Raw genomic sequence first — 23,579 nt, 5'->3', positions numbered from 1 at the left:
TGCAAAAGTGTGTATCTTGCTCAAAATGCTTGGTCTATGCATCAAAAGCAAATATTTATACAAATGAGATGATCAGTGCAATCAAAATGAGAAGTCCTTACACCATTAATTATGAACAAGATAGTCAAACTGCTTCGCCATGTCATCAATAAGACAATTTACCCCACTTAGGCACAAACAATGTTCAAGGCACCACTATTTTCTGTGGCATAGCTACAGTATTTCAAAACTACAAAGTTTCGCATTATTGTGGGGAGGTTGATTGCAAGAGAGTGGATATGTCACAGTTCTTACGGTTGACAGATTGTGACAGCGTAAATAAAACAAAGGCTTTTACAGCAGTGTGCAAAGTAAAAATAACGACTACACAGTAAAACACCTCTTATTCAGAGCTGTGCATCACTGGAAGCCTGTGCAAGTAAATCTTTCATCCTGAAGTTCCTGTCTGTCAGTTCATTTGTATGTATAATATATATTATATTTACACTGTATAGTAGACAGACTATGACAACTAGTTATTATGACATCTACTGTAGTTCAACACTTTTGCATCTCCCTCCTTCTGCACGTTCCAAACATTTGTCGAACATCTGAAGGATCGTGAAAAGACAACTCTCCTGTTACAAAATTCAGCTAAAGCCTACCTTACACTGACAGACTTTGACAAGATTTGGGAAAGATTCCTGAATAAATGCCCCTCATTCAAGCTTTACTCAAAAGACTACAATCTTTCAAGAATCTTTCCCAAATCTTGTCAAAGTCTGTCAGTGTAAGGTGAGCATTAGTCAACCTTTGTACAGCCGGTCATCCCACAATCAAAGAAGACCAAACACACATGTTAAGAGCATTAACGAACTGTGCAACTTTATTAAGCTCAAAGAACCGCAGTTGACATACGCACGTACAGGTTATACTGCAAAATGCAAAGGATAACAGTATGTTCAAGCTGAAGCATGCTTTTTGAACAGCTAATACCATGGCTTGTTAGCGATCAAAACCTGCAACAGGGCAGTTGTACAAGTGGGGCACAAAAAGTGATAATGCCATACAGAATACAAACACCTCAGTAGAAATATGAGTGCAGTCGGGGAGGGGGGGGGTTACCTAAGGGAACAAAATAAACCAAATATACACACACTAACAATGCTTACAACTTAACAGAAAACAAAAATAAATCTTTGGATACGTACAAAAACCCATTATATCCCCACCTAAAAAGTTGAGAAAACAGAAACGAAAGGACTTAGTCCTCTCCTTCTTTTGTCTCCTTGTTCTTCCTGACCTCCTCCAGCTTCTTGTCCTGGAACACAGAAATGAAGGTCACTCAGGTTAGTGCAAGGTCAATAGAACACAGGGTTGAAGGTCACTCCGTTTACTGTAGTGTCAATCACATGCATATCTCACGTACACCACAACAATAGTGTAGTATAGCTCAACTTAACACCATGGGTACTCATTAGACAAGCTGCCAAGTCACCAAAATAACCAAGACGAGTCCTGTTTGGTCAGTTTCCACCAACAGATGTGGAACCTCAACCAAAGCAGGACAACACCCCCTAGTGTTCCTAGTTAGCAACTACTCTTTTGGGAAGAGTCCCTCAGTACAACAGCAGCCATTACCTTCTCCTTGAACTTCTCATTCAACTCTGCCATCCGTGCTGCCCGGTTTTCCTTGTTGGCCTCCATTTTCTGATTGAGCTTCTCCTCTGCCATCTTGCTGAAGTTGTTGTTCTCCTCCTGAGCTTTCTGAAGCACCTCCTTCTCATGTTCCCGCTTCTCTGCCAGCTGCTTCAGTAAGTCCGCTTCATGGCTCTGAACACACACACACACACATAAACTTACTATTAGTAAATGACAATCAACAGTACACACTGCATACCAGAAAGCCCAAAAGACATTAGTCAGAGGTATAAATAAAAAAGCATGTCAAGTGGAGGTTTACAGTAGGCCTATGTGATGCAAATATACATTAGGGTGCATATACTCGGTATACATGTGCACGCTAAGGCTACCTTGCGTCTCTCTTCTGCAGCATCCAGTTTCCTCTGGATCTCCTCTAGTGACAGATCCTTCTTTTTGGGGGTGGAGAGGGGGAACTCGCCCTTAGAGTCAGGGGCAGAGGGGCTCAGAATGACCTCAAAGGCCTGGCCAGAAGCACGCTTGTCCAGCTCCTTGACCTGAATGTCTATGCACAGTGACAAGTTGTAGCAGATCAGACCGTGCAACTTGTAATGTATCAACCAATTAGTGTGTACAAAACTACATAATCTGATCAGTTCATAACAGTCCACACTCACCTCCTGAGGAAGCCATTGCTGATCTACTAGGTTTATGAGATTACCTATAGAATAATACACAGAGGTAAAGCACGTCATCACACATTTTAATTACAGAGTGTTTGCAGCTTGATTTTAACCGCTAATGAGGGCAGCCAATAGACCTCTGAAGTTCACCTACAAATAAGATCCAAAGCTGCCATCTTTGCCCATATAAGGAGTTCCGGGTGTTAATTGAAGCTAACTGCCTATGGCAAGATGCATTGTAAATTAGCTCTGAGGTAGCAAAGATCAAAGTGTGCCATCTTCACCTACTGAAGAGCACAGTGTGCACTTGAAGGCAGAGGACAAAACTTTGTAGCGCAAAACGTCTGCATTTCCAATTGCTTCGTCCCTGTGAGAGTTAAACAGGTGCGGAAATTAAAAATCCCCATGTTATACTCCCATACAAAAAAAATCTCAATATACCGGATCTCCTTATTTGGGCAAAGATGGTGGCTTTTTTGTAGGCGAACTTCAGAAGTCGGGCAACGACTTACCGTTGCTCTGGTTGACTACTGCCCTCTTGCGACAATATTTCACAACACATTGTGCACCTGTCTTTGTTTACCATTTGGCGAAATAAATGCTCGGAATAAGATCATGCTCTGCTGATTTTATATCGCCAGTATTTGAGAGACAACGAACAAATCGAAGCAAATGAACAGTTGCATAACGTTATTATCAAACTGGACTCAAATCGATCCATTTCATCGAATATATTGGTTTGGAATGGGTGTCACCGAGCCAACTTCACAGACATTGGTCAAAGGATTGTAATGCATCCCAAAATAAGTTAGAAATGAAATTTACTTACTTAAATGAAATTTCTTACGTTGTAATATTATAAGACGTAGGGATGGGAAATATGCACCAAGATTATTGACATGGAACATAACGTTTCAATCGAGCGCTAAAAACAATTGAACGAAATACATGTAAAGACATAAGCATATATCACCAGCGTCTTATGTTATCAAAATATTCTTATCATATTTTCAATTGAGATTTTAGATGACATTCGTGAATTAACTCACAACAGACAAAGAACCGGCGGAGGATGGAAGGCAGCATTAACAAAGACATCATACGGCATGACTAGGCTGCGCTAGCTCCTGTGACAAGGACCATTATGGTTGTCTGATATTTTTGACAAGTCACCAAAGCATTTATGCGTTTAGGTAGTATGGTAGGCTAATGAGACAATTAAGCTAACATTAGTTGCAATGGAAACGCCCACCTGTCGGTTTGAACTTGTCTTCAGTTTCTAAATGCAGCGTCGTTAATGTTAACGCTGCCACCCACTGCAGACAATAGACCCCGAAAGATCACACCCATCCCAGATAGTTCACGTTAAGCTAACGTTAACCACTAACGTTATTGACATCAACCTAACCAGTAGAAATCTAAAACTTACCCAACTTATAGTTTATAAATAACACTAACGTCAAAAGCTAACTTGAACATCATAGATAGGCTAACGTTCACTTAACTGAGGTTGTGACGTGAATGTTTGGTGGAGACATTTCGGTTTGATCACATTTAACGATACCTTGCATTACGTTACGTTAACGTTAAATTGACATAAAATCGAAAAATGTCAACGCAAACTATCAACTCGTCAAATTAACCCGTTTCTGTGAACATTTCACATTGGAAAGCCGTCTCCTAAACTGTGAATTTAATGTGTAATCGACGGGTCACACCCCGAACCTGTCTTGATAAAACAAACGTTAACGTGGTCTACACACAGAAACGCCCGCCATTCATGAAAGGTTATTTATTTGGCTAGCAAGTTAGCTAATGTGCCAAATGATAACTTGACTGAATCCACTGAAGGCACATTCACATCCTCTCAAAGATTTGCAGATGAAAAAGCAAATAAAACGAAAAGGGTGACTTTTCGTGTACAATATCATAATATACTAAAAGTAGCTGCTATTTAACGTTTGATTACTATTATTCCACACATCATCTTTCAAAATTGTTTATCCTCACCTTCAAGATATTAATTGACAGCAGCAGCACACCGCGCGCTGAGTTCTCCTCCTCTCTCTCTCCCTCAAATTTGGCAGTTCGCGCAAAAAAAGGACCAGGGGCGCAACGTCATTTATATTTATCGAATGTGATTGGCTAGTCTTCACCAGTCCATCCATACGTCAATTACAAGAATGCTGGGAAATATAGTTTGTGTGAAAGCCGATGAAAACCAAACAAAAATGATCAACATGTAGCTGTATATTAATGAATTCGGGAATAATCTATGTGTTCTTCACGAACTTTTTACAGTTTAGTTAATCAGTAGACTAAATACCAGGACGAAGTAATACTAGACCTACAATTTATGTGACGAGTTAATCTGCTTTTTTCTAGTTTGTCACACATTGCACTAATATTGTGGACATATAGCCTACCTTTTACTGTCTATGGATACCTGTGTTGTTTAATCAGGTTTTTTTCTTTTGTGCTTTCGTAAATAGCCTAGCATAGGCTATACAGAGCAATCAATGGATTTCATGATAACAGGTAATGAATCTTAAAAGCTGGTTCCTTCACTCTTTCTCTCTGTAGGCCATAGGCTATTCTCGACCTTCCCACCCATTTCCTTTCTTCAAATAAGAATGAGAACTCTTTTATTAGGCTACTTTAAATAGTATAAGCTTTTGGGCAAAACAACAAAGAGCTCAGGACCCATTACAGCAGACCTGACAGAGGCATACAGGATAATTTCTGCATGAGATGTGATATTGAAACTGAGATGGCATCAGGCCTAAGTGTTATGTTATGGCATGGGCCAGCTTTAAGGGACATCACTTCACACATTGCAAGCTGGAGACGTGAATGTGGTGGTTTTTTTAAGACTAGAAATAAAACAAAATATTAATCTGGTTTAACAATTGTTTGTCTTTGTAAGAATGACATCTTTGTAATGTAATGAGATGCAAACTCATTTTTTTTATTCATTATTAGGCCTATGCAGTAGGCCCTATATGCATCTCATTACATTACGGCTGACGCTTTTTAACCATTGCGACTTACAACATGGTAAACATTTTAAGCTTTAAGCAATAACATTTAACATTAAGCTTTAACATTTTAAGCAATTCTAATCTAGGAAAATGTTCAAACGCAGAGTGCAGTAATGGAGTGCAGTTGGGAATGACCACCTCATTCTTGTCAAGGTTGCCTTGGTCGTGGACATCACAACAGGCACAATTAGGTAGTAGGCCTAAGTCAGGATCAGCGAGACTGTAGTGAGAGGAGATGTTCTCTGAAGAGCTGGTTCTTCAGAAGTTTTTTGAAGATGGAGAGGGATGTCCCTACTCTAGTAGAAATTGGTAGTAGGCCTACTGTATGTTCCACTAACGAATAACAGATTAAACATACTCTATGTATTGATGTTGGAAATATTTTAGTTAATCCTGAATCTAGCCTGGTCACATTTTGACAGATGTGTCATGCATAGCTCATTCCACCAGATGTGTAAGGAGTTATTTGAATGGACACTCTGTTTGGGTTAAAAACACTGACATAGCCTAGCCTAGGCTACAGTACTACTATAAGCACTGCAGCAGCTTAAAATGCATCACCCCGTCATTGTTGTCGAACTCAAAGCTCATGCAGAGCTAATGCTCCTCCCTCTGGAGAGTGACCTAGATGTTGTTTGGCTGGAGTTAACGACTTTAAAAGTAGCCTACATTTCACTAGCTCATCAATGATTTAAATAAACATTCATGTCACTCTATATATCATGTAAACAGAGGACAGTCCAGCATGCAAATGCTGTCCAGATGGAGGATGTAATTGCAGTAAAATCCAGTTGCAGTACGTTTTTGGACAGAAGTGATTTTTCAACTGTGCATAGGAGATGTGAGTTGCAGGCTGTATATTCCTAGTTTGATGGAAAAGAGGCTGGTTTTAGGCTGAGGCCTCTTGTGGCCTGTGACATCATAATGGGTGACATCACTGCGTTATGTAACGGATCTCCTCTCTGGGTCCTGCATGAAGCATCTGAGCTCCTGTACGAAACATGTGCCCACTTCGTCATGCGCTCACATGGTGTGCACATGCTCCCCCATACATTTGTAGTCATTTGTTTCTCTCTCTTTCCCTCTCTCTCTCTATCTCTCTCTCTTTCTCTCTCTTGCTCTCTCTCTCTCTGCTCTAGTGAGATCAGACTGTGTTAGTAGATAGCTATATCAGCCTGTTTGGTTTTCTAGCCCTCTGTCCATCATCAGGCCAGACTGCTTCAATATTTGAAGGTTGCACTTCAAGTAAGACAGGGTGTAGTGGTAAAATAAGAGGTGGGTAAACTATGATCTTGGTAAGGTAGACTGCACCATGTGTCATTGGGATTTTTAAAAAAGCATTCAGAACATATTTAATGATGGTGGAGGTTAATGTCCAATATTTATAACCATGCCAGTGGGGTGCCTAGAGTGTTGGTGCCTAGAGTGTTGATGAGTTTGCATGTTTTGAATGTGGATAATACAGTGTGGTGCAATTGGTGAATGAACTCTTATCAGAGATGGATAAAATCTAAAGGTGGATAAACTATTTCTGAAATTTTCAGAGGTGGGTAATGTGTTTACTTGCGCTTAACCTCCACTACATCCCTGATGTATGATGTTTGTTGTTTAGCCTGTTGGTATTTATTCGAAGGCTAATGTACAACATGAACGCCGTTTTCTAAATGTTAGAGCTAATAGCATGCCTCAGCCATGCTATACCATTAGTGAGTTAATATGGCATAGCCCATCAGGAATCTATCTGACCTCATTTACCATCTTTTTCTCCGTCTGAGTATATATGGCTCACAGTGTCCATTAAGATGAAGTGTGATTAATTATGAATGAACAAGGCTTTTGACTTGAGAGGAGAGCATTAACAGAACACAAACAATACCCAGGGTTTTCAATGGATGCCAAGACATAGCAACTAAATCCAGAAGGGGGTAAAATGAGATTAATGCAAGCAAACATCAGCTTAACGTCTGTATCATGATGTTGCTTTACAGAATTAATTCCACACAATGTAGCCTAAACAAACATAGGAGATGACCTGAGCACACAAACAGTGACCCCTGTTTTTTTTTTTTTTAATCTTCAATATGCTGGCTTATGTTGGAGTGTTGCTCTCGATTTTTAGGCTGTTGGCAAGCAACTCAATGCCTCCCTCTTACCCACTCCCCAAATTGCACTCTTTCTGAGGCCCTGGAGGGATGGGTTTACCAGGACCCAGCAAATCTGCACTCAACTGCCCTCCAGCCGACCACTGCTCTCCTCTCACAATCCTGTTAGCAAACATTTACGGTTTGCATAATAGACATACACTGAGTATCTCTCGCCTGGAACTGCCACAGCTGAGTGTAATGGCACTGTTGCTTCTGCTTAACCCAACACTTATGGGAACAAAGTGGATGTAGACGTAAACCTACAAACATTTATACAAACATAGATCCAGCCATGGTCTATATACATGCATACGTGTCATACGTACAACGCATAGTTCAAATATGAATGAATACGGAGAACATGAAAGCACCAATGAAGAGCCATTGCATATGTAGTGGAGGGCAATATTGACCTGAATTCAAGTTTTAAAACCTGATAATCTACAACTCTAACTTTGTTTTTAGTTAATAAGGGTAAAGTCAGGAGTTTAAATCTGAGATGCAAATATCAGTTTAGCTTGTGGTTTCAGACAGGCTTATTGTATGAAGAACCGTTGCCTGGCTGAGAGTGACAGAGAGCTTTTTTTTTTAGGCCCTACTGTCAAAAAAAAAAGAGCATTAACACGATTAAGTAATAAAACAAGAAGGGAAAAAAGACAGATAGAGAGAAAAAAATTCTGACACTCTCAGGCATTCTGTCCTTTCATTAGTTTGCATCCTCACTATTGTCCTGGTGGAAAAATACCAGCGTCTCCTCCGGGGGAAAGCGATGAAAAGGGCGACCGTTGCTCCGCTGCGAGAGTTGTAATCCTGGCAGCCACCTCACTCCCACTGCACAATGGAGAATCAGATATCAGCTGCCTGGGCTTCTCAGGCCGCCAACACTAGGACAAAAGATCCGATTATAACGGCCTAGCAGCAAAAAAAAAAAAGAGAGAAATAAATAACGAATACACTGAAGAAAAAAAAACGGCCAGTGGGTCATGAGGATTGGGGGATTGTTCGGTTAGATCTCTCTCTTCATCTGGCGTCCGAGAAGGCAAGATTTCACTCAGACATTCCACTGCTTCTCCATGGACAGCCTGATAGACCGTTGATCCATTAGAAGATGGATAACTGAGTATAAATGAGGACAGAGTCAGCCAGGGGGTGAAATATAAATGAGGCTGCTCGGGGTTGTTCTTCTACACAGTCAGACTTTGTGGGTTGTTGTGACTAACTGCACTATGAAAGGTCTTTGAATGTTTTATCAGTTAGGGGAAATCTGCCATGCGCTTGGCTTGTTCTGAGTGAGGTCCTGTGTGGAGTTCCCTGTCATATCTGCAGAGTCAGTGTTTACAAGATGGTATTGGAATGTGTTGCTTATAGGTCCAGCCAGTAGTTGTTGCTGTTATGTATGTGTGTGTGTGTGTGTGTGTGTTTGCCTATGTATGTGAATATGTGCATGCCTGTGTGTGTGTGTGTGTGTGTGTGTGTGTGTGTGTGTGTCTGTGTGTCTGTGTGTACAGTGTGTGTGTTTGTGTGTGTGTGTGTGTGTGTGTGTGTGTGTGTGTTAGAGAGAAAAACAGAAAGATAAACAGGGAGAGAGAGAGAGAGATACCCCTAGGGTTGACAAGCTCAAACAAGGACTCACTGACAAGCCAAGTATACACTGTATGCCAGCATTTCACTTACCACTGCCTTTAAATAAAACATCGCCATTATGTAAGCTTTCCCCCTTTAAAACTGAACTCTGCATCTCCATGTGAATCCTTCCCCTCCTCTTTCCCCACACAGTCTCCCTCCAGTCCGTCTTTCTTTGAGCCTCTCTCTCTCTCTCTCTCTCTCTCTCTCTCTCTCTCTCCCTCTTATTTCCTTGAGCCTTGAGCCTTGAAATTTCAAACATTTCTGCCAAAAAAAGAACCGATTAATAAAAGCAGCCTAACGGAGCTAAAAATGGCACACCAAACGGGAACGTGCCAGTGGACGCTCTCCCCTGTCACACTCGCTCCTTACTCACACGGTCTGCCCGTGCAGCGCTGAGGGAGACAGCCAGCCATGTTGGCACGTTCGGAGGCATGTGCAGCATGTCTGTGCCCACCTCGCCACCCCTCCCTGCGTGCGCCATCGCGGACAGCCATGCCAGCATTCCCCTTGGCGCTCTCATTATTTTTTTTTCTGATTGGATCTGATCGATGTGCAATCATGAGCGTGGCTGTGTAATCAGCAGTGTCGCTGCACCATGGGTGTTTATTTTAGCGAGCTCCTCTGCGCATCCGTGGTGGTGAGCCCCACAACATTAGGAATATTGAGCTGAGCACTGCCCTTCTTCCTTAACAGGGGCAGTACAGTTTCAACCCCTCAAGGCCAACACTGTAACTCTGCAAAACGCATAGGCAAAAGCCTGAGCCCATTGAAAAGGTCAGCTTTCACTGCATCATGCCTCTTGGCCTCTATAGCTTTTGTATTGTTTTTATTTCTCTAGCACAACGCAATGCACTGTGTGTGTCTTGCTCCATCAATGCAGTACAGTGCGATCAAGTGTTCTATGCGGAATACTGAATGGTTTCTGGACAATGGAATCTTGTGTCTGTCTAGGGTTATGGATTTGTTTTATTTTCATCCATGAGACAGGCGTCGGCTTATGTGCTGGCTCATCCTCCCACCCCTCTCTGAGCCCACCCTCGCCTCTCCCATCTCCCCCCTCCACCAGCCTCCCCTCGTTCATGCTGTAGAGCTGTGAATGCATTCTCGTGCAGTCCCTGCAAATCAGCCTTCAAGGCCTCTGTACTTGTCACTGCTGCCAACGAACATTAACCTCGACTGCTGTGCGCTGAATGGGACTGAGAGGATAGCAGTGCCATCTCTGTTTGTTGGAAAAGGCGAGGCGTCACCTTGCCAGAGCATTTTTCAAGGACTGGGTCTATCTTTTTTAAAGGATTGGATACCCTAATAACTTGTTGCTTAGCAACCGCATCAGTACAATTGCCACTGCTTTTCAGTGTCTAGCCAGTGGGGTGCAGGGAAGGTGGTAAAATGACAATTGTGTGGGGCAACGTGCACATTCACTTTTTGGGACGGTAACTGGTGGACTCATGTCACCCCTACACCCTCTGCTTAAGCACTCCCTCCCTCTGCCCTTCATCGCTGCCATGCTTGGTTTCCATGACAACGTGGAGTGAAGACACAGGGCATGTCTGGCTGTTGCGTTCAAAAAGGCATTTGCCAGTTACTGCATAATAAGGACAGCCACTGACCTCTCCTGAAATTATCTAAATCAGTTTCATACTTATCTATGACTAAGTAGTGAGCATGATCTTAAGTTGATTATCTCAGATTTCTCAAACATGTTTTTTTAAATGTACACATTAGCATAGCAGAAATCAGTCCATGTTCTGTTTCCTTAAAGATGTTTTTTGTTCTGTTTTTCAGAGCTCTCTAAGACTCGGGTCTTCCAGATCAATTTCCAAATGGCCCTACTTAAGTGAGTCTGATACCTTCATTTTTAGGAACTGTTCTCGTAACTGAAGGCTATAATAGCCACTAATGAATCACTCAGTTGATATGGACACAAGCCCATTGAAATCATACAGCTGAAATCAATAGGACTACTACACCACTGCCTCTTATAGAAGTTCAAATGCAGGCCGAGCAAAACAAGATCTTTGAAGGCCTTTGAACAAAAGCAAGCAGTCATGAAAGACCGACCAGATGAAGAAACTCATTATTTTGAGAGTACTGTAATCCTGGACACAGAGATAGTCAGACGCTTTTGGCACATGTTCGTTCACTTCCTCAACTGCATCTACAGATTTTATACACTGTGTGCTTCTTAACTCAAGTTAATTTCCCTGTTGGTGGAGGGCTGTAACCGGGGTGGCAGGGGGCTAAAGTGGCAGAGCTGGACAGCTGTTTTCAGAGAGGCCGTACCCTGATTACAAACCCAGCCACCCTTTTATCGCAGCAGGAAAGCAAAGCGATACAGACTCCGGGTCAACACACTGCAATTATCAGACAGCAAATAAGGTATGCCAGAGGCTTAAGCCCCAGGCAAACTTGTGTCAGTACTCTTCTATTAAAGCATTCGTACTACTGTAGTGTCACATGAGGATATATTTTCCCATAAAACAGTAAAATCACTGGCGAGCAAAAATAGATGCAATTTAGATGAAATTATTAAAGCATATTTCATTTCATTTGAATTAACTGAAGTAAGACATATTTTCAGATAGCTTATGCTTTCCAATGTCACACAGGCGCTACTATAGAATGATGAGTGTATCACCCAATCTCCATGATTTCTGTGACAAGGGGAAATCTCCCACCATCAAAATGCCTATTCCTCTGACAGACATATCTTATTTGACAACCTGTGGAGAATCCTTTGAATATTTCAGCAGTAGACAAATGTGCTCCCTGAGGTATAACAGGCATAGAGGCGATGAGGCAGAGAACTCGTGAAACAGAACGCATGGGACATGAAGCAACCAAACCTATGTCACCACCAAACACCATCTCCTCGTACGGTGCCATTTTGCTGATGTTGGATAACTTCCTTATTTAAGATTTAATCATGTAAGACATGATTTTTTCAACCTTTTTTGTACCAGGGGTACTAGTCTGGCTATCACCATACTAAGCTAAGATTACGCATTAGTATGGGGAGTCTGCGCTTTATTTCTATTGCACAAGAGGCGTGATCAATTGGCATAGTTCAAATACGCTTGGATAGTCCTGATCAACCAATCAGACCAATGATCTGGTGAGTCTTTTGGATAAGCTAGTTTATGGACCCAAAGGTCGTGGACAGGAAGCAGGGAAGATAGATGTTCAGGTTTCCAGCCTGAGCTGCCAGGTGAAATCCAAATTTGCTGGCAGGTCAGGTAGGGTTCATTTTTGACACTGAAAAAATCCCACGGCACACGTCTCAAATGTTACAAAAGTAAAATACAGTTTAAACTTTAATATTCAAGACAGCAAAAAACGCAGGTCCCTTTCAATCGCCTTTATGCAAGACCCTTTCAGTAAAATAAATAATGTCATACTGTTTATTTTTTCATGTAATCTTTTATTTTTTCTGTGCTCTTTTACTTTTTAAAATGCCTTATTCCCTGGTGTCCTTCATATACTTATGTGTAAAGCACTTTATGATGTGTAATAATCTTCAAAATCATCAGACAGTTATCGACATGGTCATGTCAATGTGCAATCAAGTGAGGAGTCCAATATTGTCACTTGAGGCCCTTCTCTTTAGTGATCATACCAGCCTGAGTTGAAGCACAATCTGCTATTACAGCTCCACCTGGTGTCTTTAATACCACATTACCTCACTGGCTATTTATTTGATAAAAGAAGTTTGATTGATTATTCATGCAGAAAAAGGTTTCTTTTACTTAAAAACAGATTAGTGAAGTTAGGGAAATTAGTGTGCTGGTTAACTCTGGCACATAATTGTCTGAAATGTTGATGAAAGGGTGCAGACAGTGATTATGCAGGAGGTCAAAATTATGCTATAGGCTTTATTCATTTAGAGCAGATGCTTTTTTTTCCCAAACAATATTATATTTCAACCAAGGACCAAGCGAAAGGAGGTGGCTCAACTCCTCCTTTCAGCATTTCCAGAGAAACACAAGGTTTCATTTTTTTTGTTTGGGGGACAGGCTGCCACTTTGTACTCTATGTTGTCCGTTTTTGGAGCTTGGGCTGTCTGAGACCGTTTTTACTTACGTTGTACTCATGGAATGGGCAAGCAAGTCATGAGGAGATGTCTGCTGAATGTGCTAAAAAATTGTATGGTACAATTGCAGCTTTAATGTACAGTATGTTGTCTTTCTAACATAAACAATTGCAATGAAGCTTGAGTAGTGTGACAATGTCGTAGTAAACTTTAGTAAGAGACACTGTTATTGGGATTGGATTTGAGGTGGATGACAATTTTGGAGAACTGAGGCATACTGAGGCACAAAACATACTAGATCAAACCAGTCTCTCTTGATTTGGATTTCTTTATTGATGTCTCAGTGCCAATGTACACTGTTCATGATAGAACACTGAAGCAGCATCGTGTCACTTTGGCACACCACTGAAGGTTTATATTTGTACACCATCATTTGATGATACACTACCGAAAAATTCACAGGACTTCCATTATAACTTCTGTTATGCCGGGACAAGGGGGGAAATGTGTAGCAGATCCTACAAATCTATCCGCAGAGATTTTTTAAATTTCTTCATTGTTTTTCCCTTTGTAGTCCCACAACATGTATAAGCCATCATCAGCAAAAAAAAAAAAAAAAGTTGTGGTAGTGTGCAAATATCAGAAAGAGCAAACACAATCTTCAGCATATCTGGGTTGTTTGAGGACAATAGCGCCACGATATCTTCGGAATTCTGCGGTTTTAACCTTAGGGCTCAACACTGTCTCCTGCGTGTCTGACACATCCATGACAGCCCCGCTGCTCTGGAAAAAAATAAGACACCACAACGCACATTTGTTTTATGTCATCCCACAGTTGCTGAGTGACATTCGAATGAGTTGAATGATTTGCAATTTTGAATATGACCGTCAACTCATTCGAATGTCTCTCAGCAACCATAGGATGACACCAGAAAAACATGCAGTGTTCTCTTAATTGTGTCTAGTCTGGCTATCACCATACTAAGCTTAATCTTTCCAGATTGAAATTTAGTCTGGGGAGTCTGCGCTTTATTTATACTGCACAAGAGGTGTGATCAATGGGCATAGTTCAAATGACTCTGTAGTACGCTTCTGGATAGTCCTTCAAACAATCAGACCAATGATCCGGGTGCGCCTTTTGGATAAGCTAGTTTGTGACTGCACCCAGCAAATGTGGACAGGGAGCAGGAGAGATACAGTAGATGTGCAGGTACCCAGCCTGAGCTGCAGGGCAAAATCCAAATCACAGGCAGATCAAGCAGGGTTTACCCAGCCTACATTTTGTCCAGAGCTGTACATGTACAGTATATAAATGTGGTACTATGGCATAGTAATACATGTACAATAGAAAATGAATGCTCAACTGTTCACATCACAGAGGAAATTAACATTTCCTTGAGGATGTAAGGTGCAATGGATGGCTTAAACACACACACACACACACACACACACACACACACACACACACACACATACACACACAATTTGTATAACACAAATACAAAGTGACACATCTCCACACCAATTTGCTTCAAGTACATTGTGCTTCTGGGATTTGACAAAAGATGACATGATCATGTTGAAGACATCGCTTTGGTAACCTTGGAGTACAAGGCCAGAAGAGCCCCCATTATCATTTTAATCAACCAGGGCTGTCAAGATACATCTTGGGATGATTTTGAGTTTAGAAATACATTTAGGATATTTAACTGCATTGTTTTCGCTGATACAGATGATGCTACATTTATCTCCTAAATAATATTTCACACACATACACACACAGTCACACACACACACACACACACACACACACACACACACACACACACACACACACACACACACACACACACACACACACACACACACACACACACAAAATACACATACACACAAGCATACATACACACACACATACCCACAAAGTCACTCTTTCTCTTCATACATATTAATCCCAAAAACCAACAGCCCTTTACAACATTCAATACCATCATCATCCTTCACGTCCTGATATGTCCTTAAATCTGCATATTCAAAGTATTTTCTTTCTGAAAACAACCTGGATCAGTCACAGTCTCCCAGTCCAAGACATCAGTAACAGGTATTTTTAACCATACTAAGGAAATCTCCCAGTGCGAAAAAGTCTCAAAAGTCAACAAAAGTAACTTACACAAACTAGAAAGCCAATTATAATTAATCATATAATTAAACAATTATATAATTATAACGATTAAACTGGCTATTAGCAAGTCCCTCACATTTTGGTGTACCCTGTATTAAAAAAAAAAAAAAAAAAATCATAAATGTTGCCAAAATTCTCTTTAGTCTTGTCATCACTTGATGGTGCTATGAGAGAAAGTTCTCCTCTTTGGACTGAAAGCAGCTCTCCTCTTCTCTCTGGTCACTACTCTCCCCTCCTGTCCACTCCTTCTGCTGACCCATGCAGTGCTCACAGCTGGGAAGCAACACACACACTTGCACACACTACTACACAAGGCTATCTAGACAGAGCTCCGACGTCAGTCAGTCTCCCCCATGTCTCGTCTCGTCCATAGACTGTTCTATATATACAGTCTATGGTCTCGTCTCGTCTCGTCTCCCCTGTGTCTCTCCCAGCGCTCACACGTCTCCATGGCACTGCCATTGGGCGGGGTGTTCTAGAAGGGTGAGAATTCTATGACCCCTCTTGGCCTGCGCTGCCGTCGGTTGGGCTGGGGGGCTCCTCTGAGCTGGGAGACTGAGCCCCACCAGGTCCATCTGAAAGGGACAAACAAATTAACCCTTAGGGAAAGAGAAAGCTGGACTGTGATTGTAGGCTGTGGAGGAGAGGTGTCTGTAGTATTTCATTTGTTGTTGTTGTTTGTATTGATTACTAAGATGCACTAAATGAAATTGGGATCCACTTCAATTGGTACCTTCACTTTCTTAGCACAGCAGAGGTCATCACTCACAAATGTGTTCTTTTTGGTTTCACACATTTCTTTACGCACTTTTTCATTTAACCCAGTTCTCATATAAGAACTCAAAAACCTTTTGGATTGTGAAAAATTGTTGAAAAATTGGAAAATGTCTATTCACAGTTAACAGATATGGCTTGCATAATAAGGAACTTGTGAATGTCTGTGTGAAACTGCTTTACACAATTCAATCAGCAGTCATTGATTATCTGTTCTGTGTTTGCTGTTTGCAAGCCGGGATCAAAGGGGCTAAAAGCACGTTTAAAGAAAGTACAGTATTGGCTTTTGGGTGAAAGACGCCGTATAAAACCAAGTCCAGTCTATTGCAATGAAAAATGCAGTTCTATGTTTGAATTTGTCTTTTAAACATGCAATAATGGTAATAATGGCAGTCACAAAGTGGCATGTCACTGAACCTCCACATATTGAGAATTATTATTTGCATTTTGTTCTTGATTGTGTTGACTGAAACCATGCACACACAGATTTGACGACAACTTGTGCTGTTTGAAGAAATTATTTACTTTTGATGCACGTTTTCAATATTTTGTCACTGTTGTCTTGTCAAAAATGTGCCAGTGCTTCTGTTTAGGCTTGTGTGTTCAATGTTTTGAGTGTGATGTCAGAGTTGATAGAATCATTAAAGCAATTGATCAAATATGTAAGGTAAGTTAAGTATACAGTATGATGCAATGTTGTCTGACTGTTTATAACCAAATTAAGCAATATATAAGAGTGAGAGTTTTTTTACATTGTATACCATTTAGTTACAGTCAGGGAAAGACTTAAAATAGAAGCAAAACAATGAGACAACGCCATAACGTCAACGAATGGTCAAGTGAATAAGCATAAGGAATTTGTCTGGCTAAAGGTGTCTCTCTAGCAGAGTACAAACAATGTAGACAAAACACATGTAACATACGGCAAAGAACTGAGGCATCTGAAAAATGATACAAAATAAATAAATAAAGGACATAGGCAAAGCCTTGGAGTGAAATGGGTCAACCTGTCCTCAAGTGGCATACCGGTGACAGACAGCTGGGCTAGTTTGAGTGGCAGGTCTGTTGGGTTGACCCCTGCTGGGGAGCCCAGGATGTCAGGGAGGGCGTTGCGACGCCCGGAGCGGCCAGATGAGGCAAAGTCCAGCATCAGCTCCACCTCCGTCATCTTGCAGCCAATCACCTGCCTGCTAGCAATCACAGGCCAATAGTAATAATCATTATCAATAGAGGAGCTAGAAAGCATCAGTCGTAATAAACAATCCAATGTCATTTCCACATGTAAAATATTAACAAAGGACACTTCAGCTAACTGCATGAAGTAAATGTTTATTTATTTCATTTTTGTATCTTTTATTTTTTTAATTATTTGTCAGAGCATCTTTTTTAGGAAGTAGGAAGAATACTAATGTAGCAAAATTCATAGAATTAATAGCAAGGTCCTTCATAACAAGTTATAATGCAGCGGTTACACACAACTATTAAAGGGACACTTCACCGATTAGCATTAAGCTTTGTATCTTTAGAAAACCAGTCATGTTTTTGAATGGTTGTGCATCATTCTCTCAGTTTGCCTTGAGATGGGAGAAATACGGATTTCAATGAAACCCATGAATAGGACTTCCTGCTTTCAATGATGTAAAATGATGATTTTTACATCATCGAAAGCAGGAAGTCTAACATTGAAATCCGTATTTCTCCCATCTCAAGGCAAACTGAGGGAATGATGCACGACCATTCGAAAACATGACTGGTTTTCTAAAGATACAAAGCTTAATGTTTATCGGTGAAGTGTCCCTTTCACAATGCCTTTACCAGGTATCATCCTCACATAAAAAATATGGAAGCCATCAACAACCACGCCTTACCTACTATCCTCCACTTGGGAGAGCTGGAGTACTGCATACCGACCCTACCCTTTCCCCTAAAGCTCCTGACTCACAGAGCCTTTCCCTCTGGAACTGTTTTGCACTTCAGCGTTAGCCCCCTGTACTTAAGCCCATTAATATCCTGCCATGCACACTCTCTCTTACATCCAGAAACACAGCAGGGTTGCGGAAGTCGCCATAGTAACAAGAATTTGAAACCACTACTCCACAAGGACACAGAAGTGTTTAATTATAATCACTCTACTGAAACCAGATCTGGGCTATTAGATGAGAACACCAACCAAACCCTTCAGATACTTACAATTCAACACACTGATCATTATCTGGTCCTGTTATAACCTTATCATAAAAATTGCATGTGTATTCGTTTTATGAAAATGACTGAATTTGTGGTGCATCTGACTGTGTGTTTCCATGTGAAATCTATAGCCTACATCTTTTTAGCCTACGTCTCTAGTTACAGTAGCTATCTCAGCACTGAATGGGAGAACCTGATTTGGTCATTGATGAATTGCAACTAAGGCCTGATTTGATGATTGGAAATTACGACTAAGACCTGATTTGGTCATGGCTAAACTACAACTAAAACTGTCGACTCCAGTTTAGTGCCTGACCACTCAGATGACATGATTCATTCCATATACCCACTGAACAGAAACGACCAACAGTGCCCTCAATTCATAAGTCAATAGCACCCTGAGAGCAGGACCTGCTGTTGATTAGGAAATACCAGAAGAATCGCTCAAGGATATCAATGAAGTTATTTAATTAGAATGGACACAATATAATGTGACACATCTGCAGTTTGCATTTGCTGGGATGGAACTGGCGAGTCTCAACAAATATAAAACATGCACCCGCAACATATTGTGGAAAAACTTCATCTCTCTTCTCATAAATCTATCATCCCATAGACTCTCTAGTCTAGAGTATAGAGACAGAGACAAACAAAGGGGTATGAACGGTCAGAGGTTGAGAATTATGTGAATAAGAGCCTTACCCATGACTAACAAGCCAATACATTCCCTCCTTAAAGCAGGACTGCACAATTTTCTTTTCTAATCTACCCCAACTCTGCTCTTAATATAAGCCATCTTCCTTTTACTAGATAGCTCCCTGTGCGACAGGGAATCTCGGTTCCATCACTGTTTTAATCTCCACTTTATCCCCCTCCCGCGGGGCCAGAGAGACTCACCAGTGATTTCATCAATAAAAGCAAAGCAAGCCTGACAGCTTCCTCCTTGAGTCCATTCATGTTGCACATAATTCAAACGGAATCCCGTGTGGGAAATCATAGGCATGCGCCTATGCAGTGAATCCTACCCACATGCAACCAGTGGATTCATTATGAATAGTAGCTAAAAGCTGGAGCAGTTAAAGTCTGAATATATACAGTAATGTCCAAGCCTGATCAATCTGCCACAGTGTAGGATACAGACAACTTGGAAAACAGGGTCATGCTTGAAACTCAAATATTCTAATTTGATGCTATCAAAAACTGCCAATCTGTTCTTCTGCTTAGCACAATCTGCCACTAGGCCACCCCAGAAGAGCACAGGCAGTGTTTGAACTCACTACTTTATGAGAGCTAGGCTTAACCATGCTAGTAAGGGGCTAACCCCTTAATAATATACTGTATGATCAATTGATTTGATTAATCGATTAAACAATATACGTTTGGCACACCCCTAAAAAGAACAACTACAAGAGCTACAATCCATCTACACGCTGCAAAATCCTAAAATGAAGTCTGGTACATCATTTGGGAAACAATTAGCCTCAATGTGCACAGACTTATTCTGTGTGATCTTAAGGGTGAGCCTATATGCAACTATGCATCTTCAGCAGCTAATCATTCCTTGCACATGGTTATTTAGCTGTTTTAGGAGAGGTGGAGATGGTTCCCATGGAAACGAGGCTGGGGTGATCTGTGCTGAAGCAGAAATTAACCTGTGCTCGGTGCCGAGACTTGAACGGCTTGAACTCGAGTAAGCTTTCCCACAGTCTGACATGCCACTCTGCCTCCCTCCTCTCTCTCTCTCTCTCTCTCTCTCTCTCTCTCTCTCTCTCTCCCCCTCCTCTTATCAGGCAGAGCGTTAGGAGCTCACAGTGACAGTCGTGGCGGAGTATAGGGTGAACACAGAGGGAGGCTTAGAGGAGGCTCTGGCTGCCTCGTTTGAGCTCAGCGGACACTGCCTCTGTAATCCATATTGAATGAAGGTAGAGGATTACGGAAGCCCTAAAGAGGAGCTACATCCATTCCACTTCTACGTTCCACACCAAACTCCTCTTCATTCTTGCATTCTTCTCTGTCATATTCCCACATCTTGCTTTTGATAAATGCACCGACAAATCTTATGACTAAACCTGTCTGTCATGCCTACAGTACCTGTCTGTCCATCATTCTGTCTGCCTGTCTGTCTAGCCATCCACGGATTCATCTATGCTATCCATCTTTACTGATGTTTGCTCTGACCATTTCCCTCTGCACAACACAGCTGCTGTGCCAACCTGACGTGACCTCCATCTCAGCCAGACATGGACAGCGAATGTTTCCACTGTAGTCCGTATAGTCAGCACCAGTGTGAGTCGGTCTGCCACAGAGGACATTCTGTCAGATTTACCGAAAAAAGCTGGTGAGATCAGCACTGTCGTCCTCGATTAAAAATTTAATACACACTGAGCGCACAGCATATCTGCGAGGTATGCTGGAGGGAAGGGTCAGGCTTATGCAGAGGCTGAATTAAATATCATAGCCAAAGGAAGTGTGTGTGTGTGTGTGTGTGTGTGTGTGTGTGAGAGGGATGCTTTATGATTTTTTTGTCATCATGGCCATATTTTCCAAATTGCAGATTTTCAAAAGCCTGAAGAATGATAATCACTCAAATCATTTTCCTACACCAAAGTGACAGAGCTTAAGAGAAAGAGGACTGACTTCTATAGAGGGCTATATTCTAAACAAGTAATATATTGTATACGGTTTGGCCACTTGTCATCCTAACAGGGTGCTGTCTTGATAGCTAGAGGGTCTGTTAATTAAGGACTCATCAAAGAAATGTAGCATGTGAAACGCCTTTACTAGATGGCAGATGCACAAGGATTTCATTCGCCATCAGTGTGTCATGATCAGAACTTCAAATGCCATCAAGACCATGATAAAATATTTAGTTTCATACGTTATGTTTTATTAAATACCCATATTTACATTTAACAAAGTTTGCATTCAATTGAGAATCTTCATAAAAGATAGACCATAGATGTCCGCCCACAGGGATAAACAGGGCATACTGTACTGTATATAAAAATGTGCAGTATGGGCCTGGGAAAAAAGCATCTGCAAGATGAACAAATGTATAATAGTACAACAATGCATAACCAGTTCAGAAGTTACTGCATCAATTATACTGAAATAAAAAAAAAACTAAAAACAAAAACAAAGCATTATGGATCAAGTTTGTCTTAGAACTCAAGCGATGGTTGTTTGGATCTTGGATGCTTGGATGACACAGAGAAGATAACCTACAGCAATCCGCGCAATCTGATGGAGTCTACAGAGCTCAGGTTTTCTCCCATCCAAAACAGTACACATCCCACAGTTGTTCAGAGCATCAGTGTTTTTGAAAGGCCTTAACAGTCAACTATCACAGCCGGCGCCTGGCTCACAAAAGCCCCGCCAAGAGAAGGGTTGCATAAGAGCTGGAGAGACTATGACTGACTCTGTAAGACAGTATAAGCAAACAGAGAGAGACTGCCCTGGAGGACCAGATTTTCCAAGATGACGGGCTAGGCCACTCCAGCTGACTTATAGTTCATATTCAATAACAACACATTAAAGACAGGCTGTACGTTGTGCCAGCACAGCCCCACTTCCAGGCAAATAAAGTCAACATTCGAAATGCCTATAGGAGGCAGGTGATGGTGATGTTGCTGAGGCCTCTTTTTGAGACTTTAACATAGAATACTCCAGATGAATGTCACTAATTGTACAGACTTTAACATTTTGTTTAGTTTTTTGTAAACACCATTGCCAAGCATGTTAAAGCATTTTTTTTCAGATATTACATGTTTTGAAACTTAATTGTCGTTTTATTCTTTAATTAATATGCTCCTCTGTTCAAACTCTGCATCAGAATTGCAAAATGTTCATATGCATTATGCTGCAACCATTCATCTTCAGTAGTTTAAGTTACTTGGAAATCAGGGTTTTTCTAATTTTTGAAGAGCAGAACCACTGAACTGGGTCACACAAAGACAGCACTGTGCTCCCAATGGTCACCTACTGTATGTTATGATGGGCCTAGTCAGCGTCTGACCTTCTCTGGAGAAATTGACAGTGGTCTGTCACTAGCGCAGGGTCAAGTGTTGTCATCAAATTAACATTCTTGAAAATAAAGCTAATAGCCAATAACATATTACAATGTACAAGCTAGGCCTCTATGGCATCACCTACAACAATGTCCTGAACAAGTAATCTCACTGAGGTGACAATACTATTTATAGGATATCTGCATAATAATTATATTTCTGTAGGCCTTAATACTTTGATGACCATCACAAATCCCTTGCGATTATTGTAGGCCTACTTCCCAAAAAATTTTATGGAACAAATCTGTGGAAAGCACGAGGTATGCGGTAGCATATTCTCGCAGGTCATTATCACCAAATGTATGAGTGGAGAAAAAAAATCACTTACCAGATTGTGATTCAATGACTGTGGTTACCCGTTATTCTAATGTAACCATATTCAGGATGTACCGGGCGGGTACCCTACTGCAAGGTAGCCTATCACCCAACAGGCGGCTGACTAGTCCTCACGACATCCCGACTATCGTTAATTTCGGAGACCGTGTGGTTCAAGCGAAATAGAGCGGACAGGCATTGGGTAGCAGACATGGGACGGTACCACTACAGGAAAGCGCAGGGGTGTCCATGCGCTCTTTTGACGAGTGGAAGTATGCGCACTAAACGATGCTCTTATGTTGATGTGTTTTGATTAGGCCTATACTTGTTTTGAAGATCTGGTGCAAGTCTCAATCTAACAACACTGAGACATCTTTAATGTGAAACTGACTCAACAAGCGATACAGAGAATGGTGTTATTGAATGGCAACATGGGCATATTTTAATATGACACTAGCTGTATGTCCGTTGAATCTGTGTACAGTAGCCTGTTGACTGTGGCTTCCGGTGCATTTGTCCTTTTCTGCGCAAATTTGCGCTTGATTGGATGTTCGGATCGATTTAATTTTATTTCTTGGTTTTCACTACCAGCTTTAAGTTTTTGCCTCACATTGCACATCACCTGCTTCAGAGGCCACTGTTCCCAGTTTGGCCTATAATCAAATGCTTGACCTCTTTGGAAAGCTGGGACACTATTTCTTGGGAAACAATCAGAATAACTGTAATTATGTGACAAGGACAGGGGCTAGATTTTTTTTTTTTTTTCTGCTGGATAACAAGCATCTCTGAACTGAGCAGCCTGCTAGGTCATTGAAATGACTTAGAAACACAACTATGCATCTAGCATCAGGTCTTATGAAGCTGTGTGCAAAAAGTAGCCTATATCAATAAGAAAATATGAGTATTTTAG

At 41.3% G+C, this 23,579-nt stretch overlaps 2 protein-coding genes across 3 annotated transcripts; both read right to left on the bottom strand.

The window, feature by feature from the left end:
- Window positions 1–838: 838 nt before the first annotated feature.
- stmn1b (stathmin 1b) lies at window positions 839–4,429 on the bottom strand. The gene is made up of 5 exons (XM_062539273.1): window positions 4,314–4,429; window positions 2,298–2,341; window positions 2,013–2,185; window positions 1,621–1,812; window positions 839–1,300 (listed from the first exon to the last, which is right to left on the bottom strand). The coding sequence occupies exons 2-5, from the start codon at window positions 2,311–2,313 to the stop codon at window positions 1,244–1,246; spliced, it is 438 nt and encodes a 145-aa protein (XP_062395257.1). The 5' UTR covers window positions 2,314–2,341; window positions 4,314–4,429; the 3' UTR covers window positions 839–1,243.
- An 11,093-nt stretch (window positions 4,430–15,522) lies between these two features.
- LOC134082150 (cAMP-dependent protein kinase inhibitor alpha-like) lies at window positions 15,523–22,879 on the bottom strand. Of its 2 annotated transcripts, none has more exons than XM_062537797.1 (3): window positions 22,683–22,879; window positions 17,127–17,290; window positions 15,523–15,901 (listed from the first exon to the last, which is right to left on the bottom strand). In XM_062537797.1, exons 2-3 carry the CDS (start codon window positions 17,266–17,268, stop codon window positions 15,819–15,821), a joined length of 225 nt encoding a protein of 74 aa, XP_062393781.1. In that variant the 5' UTR covers window positions 17,269–17,290; window positions 22,683–22,879; the 3' UTR covers window positions 15,523–15,818. The 2 variants fall into 2 exon arrangements, with proteins under 2 accessions (XP_062393781.1, XP_062393782.1); XM_062537798.1 differs by having other exon boundaries at window positions 17,127–17,287.
- Window positions 22,880–23,579: the final 700 nt, after the last annotated feature.

Source organism: Sardina pilchardus, chromosome 6, assembly GCF_963854185.1.
Source record: "Sardina pilchardus chromosome 6, fSarPil1.1, whole genome shotgun sequence".
NCBI lineage: Eukaryota > Metazoa > Chordata > Actinopteri > Clupeiformes > Clupeidae > Sardina > Sardina pilchardus.
Note: the sequence above shows the minus strand (reverse complement) of the source record. Positions and strands in the feature narration are given on the sequence as shown.

Excerpts from the sequence above, each read along its gene's own strand:
- stmn1b (XM_062539273.1), bottom strand. Across the intron at positions 1,813-2,012 it reads CTGCAGAAGAGAGACGCAAG|AGCCATGAAGCGGACTTACT; the intron begins GTAGCCTTAGCG and ends GTGTGTGTTCAG. Across the intron at positions 1,301-1,620 it reads ATGAGAAGTTCAAGGAGAAG|GACAAGAAGCTGGAGGAGGT; the intron begins GTAATGGCTGCT and ends TCTGTGTTCCAG.
- LOC134082150 (XM_062537797.1), bottom strand. The coding sequence starts at position 17,268 with ATGACGGAGGTGGAGCTGATGCTGGACTTTGCCTCATCTGGCCGCTCC. Across the intron at positions 15,902-17,126 it reads AGCCCAGCTGTCTGTCACCG|ATGGACCTGGTGGGGCTCAG; the intron begins GTATGCCACTTG and ends TGTCCCTTTCAG.